An 18,357-nucleotide genomic window follows, 5' to 3' on the forward strand; every position below is an offset into this window, starting at 1 on the left:
TTTTATCAGGTAGTTTATTAATGAATATAAAGTTTTTATGTGTGTGAAAAACTCTGAGCTTCTCTAGCAATCTATTTTAAGCTTCCCTGTGTTAAAGATCCTGTGGAAAAAACAAAGTATTACTCTCTATTCAGTGATTTTGTTTTGGAATTTACCAGAAAATTCCCAACAGTAGCACCATAAGAAAAGTTTGAGTTTCTGGGTTCCCATTGGCTGTTCTTGAGAGAGTCTTACATTATTCTTCTGAAACAGCCCATTTAGCCTTGTTAGCCTGATAACTTTACCCTGCAAGTAACGGAAAGCTAGTAAAAGCAAGAAAGTAGCCAGCGAGGGCACGGGACCAACCAAAATACTACAAAAACATAGGAGAATGGAGGCAAGAAACTATTATAAGAAAACATGTACCAAAACATTACCTTGATAAATACGTTGGTTTGTTTGAACCACAAATGTTTGTGGAGGTGTTAAATACAGGAGTGATCCCTGACTCGGTTGCTCAGTAAGCCAAGGAAGAAACTTAGATAGTCATTATCACCTAAGCGGGCGTACCCTGCCCTACCTGAAAGGCACTACCAGAATTCTCACCTGAGCCATGAATACTTGCTTAGAGGGGAAACGGCATGCCTTGCCCTGAATGCTTTTATATTCGCAAGCAATGGCGAGATCTGTCAAAGTGGAAAATGAAGATGGAAACTATTCTCCTCCTCTTGAAACTCATGTTGTTGAATTGGGAATTGAGCGTAGATGCAAAAAGTCTGTTCGATCTGGATTATGTCCGTCAACTGCCATGGGACAGGTCGTATTGCAAAATGGATTTTAATAAATCTGGTTGCTGTCAGGCGTTTGCAGAGCCTGCTCGGCAGAGGGCTAGCTCAGTATTTGAAAGAGAAATCCGTGTTTGAATTTCCCAGTAACGACTCTGATGTCTCTTGTATCAGAACATATTAATAGCAACTCGACTCTTTGTCTCTTCCAGGAGATTTGGTGGCAAACTATTTCGGCCAGAACATATCTATCTGATTGTGTTTTGAGCCCAGAGTTTTGCGCCAGCATACAGACTAAAGAGGACTTTATTCGCAAAGTGAAAAATACTTCCCTGGACTCGGCTTGCAAAGGTGATCTCTCAGAACTAGGCTCCTGTCCCCAATGCATGCAAAGTGGATCTGCCGTTAACTCCAGTTCCCCCTCCGCGGTGCGATACAATGAACAAGGCGAGATAAAGGGCATGTTCAATGGTGAGGACACATGTAATACTTGCAGTATATTTTAATATGTTTCCTGACTTCTTATCGACAAAATGATGGCATTTGGTGTGTTTATTGCAAACGCTAAACGTCATGGGTTTATGTTTATGTTTTAAGTTTGCATGTCCATTGACAACACTCATTTCTGCAACGGTGATTGGTTTGGTAATCTATGGTGATTGGTTTGATTGTCATAAATTAGGGTGAAAATCAAAATGTAACAAGTTGATATGCTATGAGATCATAAAATTACAAGTGAAAGTCTAATTTACCACAAAACATAACGAAAAATAAAATCGCATATCTAAATTATATTTAATAAATAATATAACTTTGTTCATGAGTTAAATTTTAGTAAAGAATATACCTCTGTCCATATGCGTGAGCTCAACTAGAATCATAAATCACAATGCTTTTATCCGTTTTATTTTGTAAATAACTTTGCATCATAAAAGCTTACATGAATGCTTTTGAAAACGGAAGATATAGGCCAGATGATTTTAGAGGAAAATACTTATTCTATGTGTAAATAATGGACTTAGGTGGACTCAGAAATCTGGTTCTCTAGCAGCAAGGTGCCTTCGATGGGTGATCCCTTCTGATGAATTATCTGTTGGAAACCAGAGGTAATTCCAACTACCTGCCACCGATATTCAACAATGATTTAATGCTAGATCTAGAAATCATCCACTGTATTTAATGAAGTTCTAGAAGTCGGCAGATACATTGAAAATGGGGAAGCTTCTCCAGGAAGCCACCGACTGAACCCATCTCCAGAAACTTCTCCCGCTTGTATATATACCTGTTAAATGATGAATGGATGCATGTTCTTGTGTTGAGTGTTTCTGAGTTGTGTTGATGTGTTGTGCACCTTTGCTCTTTTCGTGGTATCAGAGCGTGTGAGGTCAAGAAGTTGTGTGAGTTGTGTGTTGCTGTGTTGCAGAGGAGCTGTGTGTTGCTGTGTAGTCAAGCGTTATGTGAGTAGTGTGTTGCTGTGCTGCAGTGGTGTCGTGTGAAGCTCGGTGGAGTATATAAGGAGGTGAGATATCGCTGTAAAGTGAGCTGTGAGCTATAGTGGGTCGGTATAGATCTCAATGTTACATATTCCTGCGTTGGAGCAGACCAGTAGCAACATGTTGGTGATTCTTCTTGCCATTTCATAGCTTTAATCATCTGTTTCTTCTGTGTTTCATTCTGTATGGTTTCTCTTTTACGTTTGAAGGAAAAGGGGTTGGTCGATTGCCATTGCAATTAAATCGATATCTTTTGATGTTGTGCTGGTCATGTATTTATATTGCACGTATTATCAGAAAAACACAGGTTGAATATTTTTTGTCACTACCTCTAAGGCGAAAAGAATAAAAAAATGGATTGTTTTTTTTAAGAGATATGTTGTTCGTAGTATAAAGAGGAGTGTGGAGGTACCAATATAGTGGATGTGATAAACCACAAAATAAGAGTCCAGTGGTATTTCTTGTCGGAAATTTGGTTTATCTTGACACTTTATTATTGAGTAAGGAAACATTGAAATTGTGAAAGACAAATTTTTTTATGGTGCATGTGTGAGATTTAGTGAAATTTGGTGCATTTGGATTTGGTGGCATTTTGGTGATTGGATAAAGTTTTTTTTTCCATCATGGCAAATTTGTTGCTTGATAATTATATGAATGAATCCACCAAACTTGATGGAGAAAATTATGTGAATTGGAAATTCAAGATAATGACTATTTTAGAAGGTAATAATTTCTGGTCCATTGTAAGTGGGGATGAGCCCAAACCCACTATTGCAGGTTCTATTCCAGATTGGGAGAGAAGGGAGACAAAAGCAAAGGTATTCCTGCGTATGTCCATAAAGGACAATATTATTCCTCACATCAGAGATTGCAAGACATCAAAAGAAACATGGGATACGTTGAAGGGTTTGTATGAAACAACAAATACAAACCGAATCTTGTTTTTGAAGACTAAGATTTTATCTTTAAAAATGGAAGCAAATGAAAATATAAGCAATTTTATATCTCGTGTCAAATATTTAAGTGATAAGTTAGGAGATATTGGTGAAAAGGTGTCTAACACTGACTTAGTCACCATCATATTAAATGGCTTAGTGGAAGATTATCAAATTTGTGTTTCAAGTCTTGCAGCTAGAGAGAAACCCCCTTCATTTGATGAATTGACAGGAATTCTTCTACAAGAGGAGGAGAGGATGAAGAGCTTTAATTTGGGCTCTAGCAGTTCAGATTTGGCATTGGTGGCCAAGGGCAAATATCCATACAGAGGCAAGTCATGGGACAAGAACAAAGGAGGCATGTTTCAAGCAAAACAAAATGGTATGACACAGTCTAAATTTCCAAAGAGAAATGATGAGTGTTATTATTGTGGCAAACCTGGGCATCATTCTAAAGATTGTTATAAAAGGGAATATAATGAGTCTAGGCAAAGAAACAAAAGGCATAATGGAAATTTTGTGGACAAGGATATCAATGATGGATTTAAAAATCTTAAATTGTTTGTTTCTGATGCTGCATTGTCTGTGGAAAATGATGATAAGAATGCTTGGTTCATTGATTCTATGGCATCACTCCATATGTCTTGTAATAAGGAGTGGTTTGATGAATATCATGAAAACAATGATGGAACATATGTTTGCCTAGGAGATAACAGATCACTTAAAGTTCAAGGTTATGGAGTAATAGGTGTGAATTTTCCTAATGGACAAGAGAAACAGATTCATAATGTGATGTATTTTCCTGATATCAAAAAGAATTTAATTTCTGTTTCTACTATTACTGACCAAGATTTGAAGGTGGAATTTGTTAAATCATAGTGTGCAGTGAAAGACATTCAAGATGAGTACAAGGCTATTGCCACAGGAACCAGAGTTGGAGGCTTGTATAAGCTGGATGTGACCAGGAAAAGTCATCAAGTTTTGGCATCTACAACAATATCAACAATAGATTTATGGCATCAAAGGTATGGACATCTAAATCACAAAGATTTAATGCTACTTTAAAAGAACACTATGGTTGAAGGGCTTCCTGTCTTGAAGAATGATCATGTTGAATGTGAAGCATGTGTACTTGGTAAGCAACATAGGGAGGAATTTCCTATACATAAAGAAAAAAAGCAAAGGGAAATAATTGAATTAATTCATACTGATGTATGTGAACCTATGAAAACTAGATCTATTGGTGGAGCATGGTATTTTCTTATTTTTGTGGATGTTAGATCTAGATATACATGGGTTTATTTCATAAGAAAGAAAAGTGATGTTTTTGAGTATTTTAAAGAATTTAAGAATATGATAGAAAAGCAAATTGGTAATTACATCAAAATTTTGAGATCTGATCAAGGGGGAGAATTCAAATCAAGAGAATTTAATCAATATTGTAAAAGAAATGGGATTCAACAACAATTTACAGTGCCACATACACCTCAGCAAAATGGAGTTGCTGCGAGGAAAAACAGAACACTAGTTGAATGTGCACATAGTATACTTCAAGGTAAAAATATCTCTAATGTTTTTTGGGCTGAAGCCATTAATACTGTTGTTTATTTGAAAAATAGGAGTCCAACCAAAAGTTTAGAGCTTAAAACACCTTTTGAAGCATTTTATGGGTACAAACCAAAAGTAAGTCATTTAAGAGTTTCTGGTTTGCAAGGCATTTGCTCACATTCCTAAAGATGAAAGAAGAAAACTTGATGCAAAGTCAATTAAGTGCATATTTATTGGTTATTGTGATAGTTAGAAAGAATACAAGTTGTTTGATCCCAGTAATCATAGACTGCTTGCAAGTAGGGATGTGGTGTTTCATGAGAATGCAAATGAAGGTGATAAAATAAATAAAACTAGTGTATGGCATGATATTGATGACTATGTCAAATTAGACACAAGTGTTGAACAAGAACATGAACAAGCACAGGAATAGGTACAAGCTCAAGAGCAAGGAGCATCAATCAGTCATGATACTCCAAAGAGAGGAGAGGAGACTCTACAAGGCCAAAAGAAAGATGAAAGCAGTAAAACTCCAAGAAGGTCATCATGTCAAAGTCAGGTACCTGTAAGGTATAAATATTATGCATTAATGTCTCAGGTTCTGAATGTTGTAGAACCTTCAAGCTACGATGAAGCTAAAGAATATGAAGAATTGAGAAATGCAATGAATGAAGAATATAACTCTATAATGAAGAATGACACATGGGAATTAACAGAATTGCCAAAAAAAAAAAGTTCCCATAAGATGCAAATGGCTTTGTAAATCTAAATTTAATGCTGATGGAAGTATTGATAAACATAAAGCTAGATTGGTTGCCAAAGGATATTCACAAAAGGAGGGAATTGATTATGAAGATACTTTTGCACCTGTAGCTAAGTTGAACACAATTAGAATCATGATTGCATTAGCTACAAAATATAATTGGAAAATGCATCAATTAGATGTCAAATCTGCATTTTTGAATGGTGAGTTAAAAGAAGAAGTTTATTTAGTTCAGCTTCAAGGGTTTGTAAAACAGGGACATGAGCATTTGGTTTGCAGGTTAAAGAAAGATTTATATGGCTTGAATAAAGCACCAAGATCATGGTATGTTAAAATTGATTCTTTCTTTTATGAGAAAGGTTTTATGAGAAGCAAAAATGATCCTAACTTGTACATCAAGGAAGATGAAGGCAGGAATGTTGCTTTAATATCTGTATATGTTGATGATCTTATCATAACAGGAAATGCATGCAAGTTGATTAAAGAAATTAAAAATTAGTTGTCACATGTATTTGAGATGAAGGATCTTGGTGAGTTGCATTATTGTTTAGGTCTTGAAGTTTGGAGGGAACGTGGTAAGACACTAATCACACAAAGCAAATATACAAGGGAAATCCTTAAAAGATTCAATATTATTGAATGTAAGGCAACATCTACTCCTTTAGAACAGAATGTCAAATTATGCAGTGATGATGGAACCAAAGAGGTGAATGGAACTATGTACCGTCAACTGGTGGGAAGTCTGAATTATCTCACCACTACCAGGCCAAATATAGCATATTCTGTCAGCATACTTAGTCAGTTCATGGCTAAGCCTTGTGAAAGCCATTGGAAAGCAACAAAGAAAGTCCTTCGATATCTGAAAGGAACACTTAATTTTCGTATTATGTATACTGATGAATTTGATGTTGAATTGGCAGGTTATTCTGATTCTTACTGGGCTGGAAATCTAGTTGATAGGAAATCTACTACTGGATACGTGTTCAATATTGGTTCAGGACCAATATCATGGAGCAGTAACAACCAACCAACTATTTCATTTTCATCCACTGAAGCTGAATATAAAGCATTATGCAGTGCTACCTGTGAAGCAATATGGCTTAGGAGGATACTTGAAGATGTTTGAGAAACACAACAATCACCTACAGTAATCAGATGTGACAATCAAAGCACTATCAGATTGGCAAACAATCCTATATATCATGCAAGGACAAAACACATTGAGACACAACATCATTTTGTAAGAGAAAAATTTCAATCAAAAGAAATTGACTTATCATATTGTAATACAAATGAAAATGTGGCTGACATATTCACCAAGCCTCTTGGAAAGGCTAAATTTGAAATATGTAGAAATAAGTTGTACATTGTAGAAAATCCAAATTATGTTGTAAGCCTAGCTGAGACTTAGACCAGCAGGCATGGCAATTAAGAGTATAGTGTCTTGTTTATTGTATGTAGTTGGAATTAAGGGGGAGTGTTGGAAACCAGAGGTAATTCCAACTACCTGCCACCGATATTCAACAATGATTTAATGCTGGATCTAGAAATCAGCCGCTGTATTTAATGAAGTTCTAGAAGTCAGCGGATACATTGACAATGGGGAAGCTTCTCCAGGAAGCCACCGACTGAACCCATCTCTAGAAACTTCTCCAGCTTGTATATATACCTGTTAAATGATGAATGGATGCATGTTCTTGTGCTGAGTGTTTCTGAGTTGTGTTGATGTGCTGTGCGCCTTTGCTCTTTTCATTATCCATCTGTTCTTGGAATCTATTTGATCAATCAACCAACCAGTCACTTCTGAATAGGGGAAAACAGCAGGTCTAGCGGCAGCTCTTTGCTCAATTGAACCTGCTTCTATCGATCATTTCAACGGCTTTAACTACTATCACTTTGGCTGCTTTCTCTACTTTGGATTTCAACTACATTGCTAGTTTTCTTGAAGCTCCCCCATGGCAGGGACTTGCTGCGATGCAACCCTTCTTGTTTAATTTATTAGTATGGTGGTTATTTTTCTTCCTCAGATTGTAGAGTGGTTAACGATGCTAGTTATTTTTGGATGGAAGTACCCTCAAAATATTGTAGCTGAAAGATATTCAATGTGATTTGGTCATGGTATCTTCATTCAATGAATTCTAGCACAATGAACTCACCCTCATTCGAGAATTGGCCCCTTTGTTTGGGGGAAAGCATGCATACCAAGAAACAAAGAGAACGAGGTTCATTTGAAGCTTGAATAAACATCAATGAAAACATAGCATTTTAGAATATTTTAAAATGAAAATTTTAAAACCAAAAATGTTACCTGAACACAATTGGGAAATTGGGCTTCCACCGAAGATAGTGTTACTAACTATATGATAAACTATAAGATGTGAATTCCAATAAAGTCCTTTCCATACAAGACAAGGTTACAGGGTTGAGTTAGCAGCCAAAGTAGTTAGTGCTTCCCCTCTCTACAACATATACCCTTGACTTCTTACAAAAATCCATGATTAGTTCTTTCCTCCATTTCCTATAGATTAATTAATTAACACATTCACCAAAACATTGAAGGAAGGACTAGCTAGACTTGAGCAGAACAACATTACATTGAAAGAAGGGGAAAGCAAGACCGGAGAGAACAACAATATGAACACATGTCTGTGCATGAAACATCCATTGTGTTGATAACTTACTCACGAGTACAAGGAATATAAATGTGTTATTACTGTATTCACATAATACCTGGGGAACAGAAAGCCTTGTTTTCACTGACTTTTCAATTGCGATAATTGTGCACTGCTTATACTATTTGTTTGAAGAAGTTTTTGACATATGAACATACTAGGCAACACAACCCGTTTAAATTGCATTGCTATATTTCAATTATTAATTTTCACCACATTTGAATTTTTTTTGTTTGTTCTCTCGTGATCGCCTAAACTTTTCATCATATCATTATGGGATTGATAGTTTTTCGCCAAAATTACATCATTTTTCATGTATTATAAATATAAAAATATTCATAAACCAAAATAGGAACATGAAGAGAGCTTTTAATATAACCAGAGCTATGTGGGGCAATGTTCCTGCCTTTCCTTTTTGGGCATTTCCACCCATTCATTTTTCTCTAAATAATATATTTTATTTATTTTTTATTAAAAGAAATATATTTTTAAACTTTTAAGTAAATTATAATTATATTTTAACAATAACGTGTATAATTATAATAGAACTTTTAAGATTTTATATTGATCAAGATTTGATTTTTGTGAAGGGTGTGTTATTCATTAAAAGGATCTTCAACATGAAAAGTTTAAATTAATTTATAAAATATATTGAATTGATATGGTAAACATTGATGACTAAATTAATGGAAAAAAATTGCATATCAATTCACAATATCCCTTATAAAATTCTTCACTAAACCTAAATACACATGACTCAACTTGCATACAAAAGGTAATATACTATTGTATTGTTATGATGACTCTAGCTCTACTAACTTTCCATTGCTGAGATAAGAGCATAACTATATTTATCTCAGAGAAATTTTGCCATCATATAAATGAAAAAATTTACATATAGGAAATATAACCCTATATTAACATTTGTTAGACAATATTATTTTTTTTAAATAAAATAAAATAATTTTTTTTCCATAAAAAATCATGTATTTTGTTTTATTAATTAAAATTACCAAACAATAAAAAAACTAAAACCACTTATATATACATTGAAAAGGTGAAGTCCATATATAGAAACATGTATATATACTTTGAAAATGTGTTGCGCATATATATGTTTAAAAGGTTAGGTTCATATAACAATGTTATGACATATATGAACAAAGAAAACTAAATATTTCCATAGAAATGACAACGTAATATGGATTTATTAAGTATGTATAATATTGATAATTTTAAATATATCAAAAGTCTAATTTTATATCACTTTAGGAACTCCAGAGAGAATACCCATTATAAACAACAATACAACATGATAGTCAGATTTTCTAAAATGAATACATTTAATGTTTGTTTATGATATAAATTGTTATTATTTTTCTAAAAAAAAATTAAAAAGAGTACAATTTTTAAAATATAGTGATATAGTTTTCATAAATGAGATGAAATTATAATTTTAGTCAAAATTTTGAAAAAAAAACTTGAAAAACTAGATAATTGAGTTTTTCTAATGCTTTATAAAATTAGTCGACTAAATATGAACCAAACTAAATATTATAATCTTTTAAAATCTTAGATTTCTAATTCATCGGGTCTTTCACAACATTCCTACCTCCATTTCCTCTTTATATATATATATATATATATATATATATATATATATATATATATAGATATAGATATATGTGTGTACAAAATAAATTTGATATTATTTAACATGTACATATAAATATTAATAGCCTTTGTTATTAATAAATTATATTGGTTAGTCCCCATGGGCTAGCTCAAGTGAGAATGGTCGTGGAAAGAAGTCTTACGGAACCAGAGATCTGGGGTTCGAATTTTGTGCTACCCTTCCTCCCACCCAAGAATCTTGTGCTATCCTCCCCAGTAGCTGGGTGAATAATGGACATATAAAACTCGAAAATAGAAAAGTCCTACCAATATTATAAAATATATATATATTGATTAAAAACTTTTATATATATATATATATATATATATATATAACTAAAAATAACAGTATATATAAAATTTATTAAAAAAAATATTAAAACACATGTATTATATATATAAACATACTTGTTTCTATAACTTAAATATAAAAATACCTCAAGTCGTCTTAAAATAGACTCTTATCCATAAAAGTTGTAAATCCAGTTCCTTTTATCTCCTTTGTTAAGATATATTGTAAATAATAAGAATATTATTTTATCTCGTTTGTTAAGATATATCATAAATAATAAGAATATTATTTATGAATTTTAGTATATCTTATTTATTACCTCCTGTACAATCATAAATTTTTTTAACAATGGACAACATTTTTACAGGTATAATCTGTGTTGACTGAGAGTTTCATGAAGGAAATACTTTTATCTTAGAATCTTCTGCATACCACCAAATTTCCAGGATGCCAATGTGTTTATCTGTGCTCAAAGGTATATTAGTTTTCAATAGAAAAGCAGAGATTGACTCCCAAAATCATGGTGATAAAATATATGAAAAAATTCACCAAATTTCCAGGATGCCAATGTGTTTATGTGTGCTCAAAGATATATTAGTTTTCAATAGAATAGCAGAGATTGACTCCCAAAATCATGGTGATAAAATATATGGAAAAATTCACAACAATGGTGCAAATTTTTTTTAGAAGATTTGTGCAAACCAAATCCATTTTACAAAAATTAACGAGATCATAAGGATTTGAAAGATGACTCAATATTGAGATCATAAAGATTTTCGTTAAGGTTATTGCAAGATGACTCGATATTGAATAATACTTCATCTCCACAAATGATGTTTCATTTTCCATGTAACCACGTGTTTTATACCAAATTACTGGAGATTCCAACGATTACTATGATGAGTCTAGTTTTGAGAGCATGGAAGCCATGAAATTGATGCTTTGTATGATCATGGAAATGTTATCAAATTGTTTTGATTTGAGAAATTTTTCCATGTATGGTATGCATCAGACACATCAATGTCAGAGCCTACATTCGAGGAAGGATTGAAAACTTTGTTGCATCGGTGGCTATAATAACATGGTGTCGAAATTCTGCAAATTATGGGATGTCAGTTACAAATCTTTAAGATCGTTGCACATAATCTTGCAGTTGGCAAATTATGGGATGTCAGTTACAAATCTTTAAGATCGTTGCACATAATCTTGCAGTTGGTTCCCAAATATCTATGTATTCATTACACCTATTAAAGTCTAATATACATTTTAAAGACATTTTAAATACTCATACAGTTTATCTTTACCTTTCTACAACGGTGAACGGATTCCATTATTGGAAAATCCAGATCTACCACGGATCCCATTATTTGGGCATTCATTTGTCCGTTTGTGCATATATAATAACAAAGTCAGCTGCTGGTTTTAATAGTGTATTCCAAGAATCCTCGTTACGAGGCGTCACGATTTCTTAAATACTTTAAAACCATAGGATTACGTTTATAATGATTTATTTTCTTTTGTCAGTTCGTTCCCTATATAATAATAAAGTCAACTGATGGTTTTAGTTATTGTATTCCAAGTATTTAAAAAAAAGAGTATTATGCTTATAATTATTTATTTTATATTTAGATTAACAGGTGTTATATTTATACATATAGGTTTGTATTTTGAAAAAGATTTTTATAATTTCAATTTAACATCGACGGAGGGAATACATGTGTAACCAATTCATATATGATGCTTATATATGGTCTATTATTCATCCGTTCACTGTAGCTTATATACTTATACCTGTTACTCCTTTTGCATGACCACCATCATCCTCATTCTCATCTTTCTGTTTTTTTGGATTTACTAATAACCTTGCTCCGTCTCCTATGTGTCTATGGAGATCTGGATGTCTACAAGTGGTTATTTGGAGCTTTGGTAATAAATTGCATACCTTTGTATTACAAAAATTTGTATAAGTAATGGTTTTGTAGGTAAGGGTTGTTATGTATTTTCAGGTTTATGATGTTAGTTTCTTTTCTCTGGTGATAAAAGATTGGGCTACTGGAAATTAGTTTTGAATCATGGTTTTAATCTAAAGATTAGACGTATATGTTTATATGGGTGATGCATTTTGTTGTCTAAAGGTTTGTGATTATAGTTTATATGGCAATCTCTAGAACACTGCCTATGTAATCTTTTTTTGAAATGATATATAATGCCATTATATTTAAAAGAAAAAATATTTGTTACATATATTTTTAATTGTGCATATGTTTAATTCTTTTTTATAATTAAAAAAAATTATTATGATTTAAAATAAAATTATATTGATTTATAATATGAAATGTATAATAAAATAATTGTTTTAATGTTAATTGTTATTTATCACTTATTTAATTTATATAATATATTAGTTTAACATTAAAATTATCATAGTTTTAATTTATTTGTCGATTAATAAAATTAGTAGAATATGTAAATGATATAAATTTAATATTTATAAAATACTTACACAATATTTTTTAATAATGTTTAAAGTCAATTTTGTTTTTTATTAAAGTTATATAATTTTTTTTAATTTAATTAAAAACTTATAAAATAAAATATATATAAAATATTTTAACTCTGTATTCATAAATTAAATTACACTGTAAAATAATAAAATATTTTTAAATAGTAAAATATTTTTACAAATTAAAAATCTTTATTACAGTATTCTCTATAATCTATATTTAGAACATTCTATGATATTTATATAATAATAATAATATTTTAAAATAAAGTTACCATCTATCATTTTCAATCTAATTAAATATCTCAACTTAATAACTACGCACCTCTATTTTACCATGGTTAGTGACAAGTAGGCTAAGGACCGATATTTTTCCATTGACACCTGAAGGCCGAGTGCCCCACCTCCAGGGATGGCACAGCACGAACCGCCCGAGTCAAAAGGGATCATGCTACAGATTCGGAGGCGTACGTTGTGTGACCGCTGCGCACACCACATCACATATATATATATATATATATATATATATATATATATATATATCTATATATACCTGAATTTCAATCTGTAGATTGTTAATTTGCTCAACGCATGGCGGAAGTTGCTAAATTTTCACTTCTGGTTATCTTTGCGGCTATGATGATTTTTGTAATGGAAGCAACCGATACTCCAAGTACGAACAGGCGGATCTGATACGTTGCACCAACCAACAAAATTATACGTATGTTAATGCTACAGCGTTACAGGAAAATCGGGATAGGGCTCTTGCATACCTCCTCCCACAACTCTCAGACCACTACGCTTGTTCATTTGAAAACAAATCTAGCCGCACAGATCCTGTCTTTGCTATTGCAGTCTGTCGGAAGTATTTAAGCACAAGCGAGTGTTCAGAATGCATCATGGAAGCGATGAAACTAGTAAAAGCAAAATGCGTTGAATCCATTGGTGGTTGGATTCATCTCGACGGTTGTTTCGTGCGCTATGACTCTTCCAGTAATTTTTTTTCGATCAGACAGGATAATGACTCTAATGGGGCCACCAATTACTGCGTCTCCACAAATGATGGGAATCCTACGTTCTCTGAAAAAGCGAAGGCCTTTTCAGCGCAACTCGTATCGGACGCTGCTGCAAATAACAATTATGCCGTTGCGAGATCCAATGATGGCTCGTTATATGGTCTCGCTCAGTGTTGGCCCTACCTTACAACTATTAATTGCCAAAAATGCTTGGGAAGAGCTAGGACTCTTTTACTCGAATGTCTTCCCCAGCAAGATGGTCGAGGTCTGGAGGCGGGTTGTTTTATGCGCTACTCAACTTACGAATTTTACTCCAACAACAATATGTCCCGTACGAATTTTCTTAAACTTGCTGCAAATTATGTTATTTTGTAATTTTTTTTATAACTCGGCTAAGTCTAGGCTAGGGAGATTGGATGATTTAAGTGGGGATGTTATCACAAAAATTATACTAAATTAAGTCATGAAATACTATCATAAAAATAGTATCAAACTAGGTCTAGTTTAATTTAGACTTCCTTAATAATTTAATTTCCTAAAAATAATTTCCATCGTCAGCAGCATGAAATTCTAACCTCCAACCTTGTAAAACCTAAACCCAGAAAACCAGTTAATGTATACCTCACGAAAAAATTCTTCGTATTTATATCTTTATGATTCATATAATATGGACTTACGCACTACTGTAATCTTTGTCGTCAGGGAAATCGGCCTCCAAAATAGTGTATATCTCGTTCGGATGCATGGGAGGAACAACTCTTATTACGATGGTGTGTTTAGTATTGTTCCGTCGATGTATCAGACAACGAAAGGACTTTTCTCGGACAGGTGATTACATTTTCCTTGCCGCACATTGCTGAGTTGTTTAACTTGGTTGTATTTAGAGGTTACGACGAAATTGCTTTCATGGTACTATATGCAGACGAGAACGGAACAGAAAAGGACAATTTTGAGCACGTCCTTTTTGAGTACGAGGTTCTGAGTGACTCCACCGGAAACTTTGACAGAAACAACATGCTTGGCAGAGGAGGATTCGGTGAAGTTTATAAGGTATAGTTTGAAACATGTATTTGATAGGTTATTCAAAATATATGCTTTGTTTACACTGTACAGATCAATTATAATAACTTGAGTTTAGTAAGCAGGGAAGACTTCCAGATGGGACGGATATTGCTGTCAAAAGACTGAACGGAAGGCATGAGAGTACTCATCGTGTGCAGGAGTTTCTGACAGAAATAAAGCTCCTAACAAGCGTCCGTCACCGCAATCTTGTTCGTTTACTCGGATGTTGCGCAAGTGGGAACGAACGTTTGCTGGTTTACGAATTTATGCCGAATAACGGTCTTCACAAGCATTTGTTTGGTATGTAGCTCTCACTAATGATATTGATTTCAGGATTCAAGCTGTTAACTTCTAAAATCATAATGTATAGCGTTTTGGAGGTTTGTTTTGTTTTTTTTGTCTGTCTTGTTTGTCAAAATTCTATAAGGATGGGTTAGAAATTTTGAGTTGTGAATTTTCCAGGTTTCAAGTGCTCAGAGATTTTTCCAGAGTGGTGAGTCTATACATAATAGTAGAATAAACAAAAAAACAAAGACTGGATAAAAAAATTATTACCTAAATCCCGAAAAAAAATAGTCCAAAACCATAGTTATCAAATTTGGGTGAATTGGCCCCAAAAAAAAAATCCGAATATTCGTGGGTTCGGTTCGATTCGTCTGCTAATTAGTAAAGTTCAATGAGGTACGGGTTTAGCTTCCTATCGCTATCGCTCTGAACCGGATCGCTCAGTTTCGTCAATCTTGGAAAGAATGATTTAGTGACCAACTAAGGATTCGATCGAGAGAACCTTGTTTGAAGTTCTTCCAAACCGACTACCAACCACGGATTAGGGATTAGGTAGGAAGTAGGTATCTTTCCCGTATGAACAATGTTGCTCCTCTTTTTTTAGGATGTCCCACCCAAAAAGAAAGCGATCTATCTGGTAAAAACATAAATCTCTATATTACAGATATGTAAAATAAATTTTGATATTTATATAATATAAAAAAATAGAAATTTCAATATTACAAAATTTAAAAACCATAACCATAATTTAAATAATTTTATTTTTTTATAATTTATAATAAAAATTTATTTTGTTAATATTATTCTTCATTATTGTTGAATAAATTTGGTTTCAATAGAGATTATGTAAATGAAGTTGAAGTTTTAAATTTGTTTAGAAAATCTTAATTTAATATTCTTATATTTCATTGTATTTAGAACTAGATGTATTAGTTTATAATTTAGCTTTTATCTATTAAACTTAGGGTCTTTTGAAATTTTAAACTAATGTATGCATTGTCTTTCCTGAAATGAAGATGTTTTTTACATTTTCAAAGTTATATGGATTTGTTGAAAGAGAGAGACATAAATTTACTAGTATGTGGAGATCACTTAAGTTTGTTTTTAATATTTAGTGTTCCATCTTTTATATAGGATTGAGTTTTCATTTCTAGATTTTACTCTACATGTTTTAGTTTGTCCCTTATTTGTTTCTGATCATCTTAAATAGGAGGGGTTGTAACATCTTAGACAAGAAAGATCATTGTTAAAGATAAGTAAACATGACTATTTTTGTGATAAAAGATTTTAATAACTTTTCTTTAAAGATTTGAATATAATTATTGTTCCTTTCCATTTTTAAAATTTAAAAAAAAATAAGTGTCTCTATTATATATACTTTCAAATTTTTCCAGTATTAAATTTTAGATAGTACCATTGAATTTGAATTTTTATATCCAAAACCCTGAAACGTTTCATGGTTAAGTTTTTCCATCCGAATTTGAATTTGGTAACTATATCCAAAACCTCTATTTAATTAATTGAAACGTTTCATGGTTAAGTTTTTCCATCAAAGTTTTGATTTCAGCATTCGAGTTTTTAATTTCTGAACTCAGGTTTATTTTTTATTTTATATTATTTGTTTTGAGTTTTCCGAATATTATTGTTTGAGGTACGCAGGAGAGCCCAGAAATGGTCTAACCTTAACCTGGGAAAAGCGAATAGACATTATAGTAGGCACAGCTCGAGGCCTATCATATTTGCACGAGGATTCCATCATGCGCATTATACACAGAGATATCAAATGTGCAAATATACTTTTAGATGGGAGTTTTCATCCTAAAATAGGAGATTTTGGAATGGCTAGATTCTTCCCAGAAGGTCAAACCCATGTTTCTACCAGATTCGGAGGAACGATGTAAGTTGTGCAATTCATTTAGTAATTGTTCTCGAAACATCTATTCTTTTAAGGCGTAAAATCCTAGCATTAATTTATCGTTTCCACGAATTTTCTGTGACGCAGGGGCTACACTGCGCCTGAGTATGCCGTTCATGGGCAATTGACGGAAAAGGCTGACGTTTATAGTTATGGGATCGTGGTACTTGAGATCGTGAGTGGGAGAAAGTGTGCGGATGCCACACTGCCAGACGCTATGCAAATTCTTTTGGAATGGGTTCGTGTCTGTTTTAATAAATTTTTGGAATGGGTTCGTTTCGGTTTTAATAATTTGTAATTCCAACGAGACCGTCATTTATTTCAAAGTCTGAACTTCATCAATATACTGCAGGCATGGAATAAATACGAACAGGGTAACGTTTTGGATATTGTTGATCCAAAATTAGAGGGGCAATATCCAAGAGAGCAGGCGTTAAGGGTGATCACAGTTGCTCTGCTTTGCACTCAAGGTTCCTGGAGGCTGCGGCCAGCGATGTCAAAGGTTGCCTCCTTGTTAACGACCGATTTAGAGATTCATGTTCAGCCGACACAACCGGCTTTCGTAGGTGATGCTGGAGCCAGACCTGCGTGTTCCACCGCTACAACGATGTCTGAATCCTCGGCTTCTACTCCTAGCGCTCATCAATCTGCTGGAACAGTTACCCTGTCCTTCTCTCCTCGTTAGTCGAGGAGTCGGATAGATGCATGCAATGGCTTTTGCTCATTATTTATTTTCTGCGTGTTTAGATCAAGCATGATTTTCGGCCAAATGACAGAACTACATGAATGATTCATAAACCGTCATGCGTGCGCGCTATGTCGTGTGTTTGGGAATAGTGTCTAATGTCACAATTCACAATGATGTCACCGATTTTTAATAAGTTATTTTTAACAATGTCAAATAGCGTCTATTTTTGTCTATGTCTAATGTCATAATGATGTCACTATTCCTTCAAATACTCTTCATAACGACGACACCTGATAGTATATATTATGTCTAATGTCATAATGATGTACTATTGCTTCAAACACAATTCATAACGATGACAATCTGCTACCTTGACACAATAGTATATATTGTTTAGGTATGGTCAGGGATAATGTTTATTTTAAAGTTTGGTTGGGTTTGTTGATTTCAATTTCTGTCCAATATCGAAATCTACTTCTAACTATATATATATCATATTGTATTATGAATGAAAAATATTTTATGGTGTGTAATTCGTATCTGATTGTGTTTAGACTTGGACTCTTTATGAGAGAGGTTGTGATTACGTGATTTTAGAAACATTAATTTTTTATGGATGGTTGTGATTATGTGATTTTAGTAATGTTAATCCTCTTTATGCATGTTTAGTCTCTTTCATGAGAGGGGTTGTGATCACGTGATTTTAACAATGTTAATCTTCACTATATAGATTAACAAAGAGCATGT

At 33.1% G+C, this 18,357-nt stretch overlaps 1 protein-coding gene across 1 annotated transcript; it reads left to right on the forward strand.

Moving 5' to 3' along the window:
- The first annotated feature begins 655 nt into the window (after positions 1 to 655).
- LOC149183086 (cysteine-rich receptor-like protein kinase 2) lies at positions 656 to 17,607 on the forward strand. The gene is made up of 12 exons (XM_089414821.1): positions 656 to 753; positions 840 to 910; positions 1,038 to 1,247; positions 1,362 to 1,419; positions 1,787 to 1,870; positions 13,303 to 14,031; positions 14,363 to 14,488; positions 14,545 to 14,710; positions 14,806 to 15,022; positions 16,667 to 16,904; positions 17,010 to 17,160; positions 17,275 to 17,607. The coding sequence occupies exons 1-12, from the start codon at positions 656 to 658 to the stop codon at positions 17,605 to 17,607; spliced, it is 2,481 nt and encodes an 826-aa protein (XP_089270947.1).
- Positions 17,608 to 18,357: the final 750 nt, after the last annotated feature.

This window comes from Pinus tabuliformis, chromosome 3_2, assembly GCF_031772625.1.
Source record: "Pinus tabuliformis cultivar Carrire ecotype Pingquan chromosome 3_2, CPIR1, whole genome shotgun sequence".
NCBI classification, from domain to species: Eukaryota; Viridiplantae; Streptophyta; class Pinopsida; order Pinales; family Pinaceae; genus Pinus; species Pinus tabuliformis.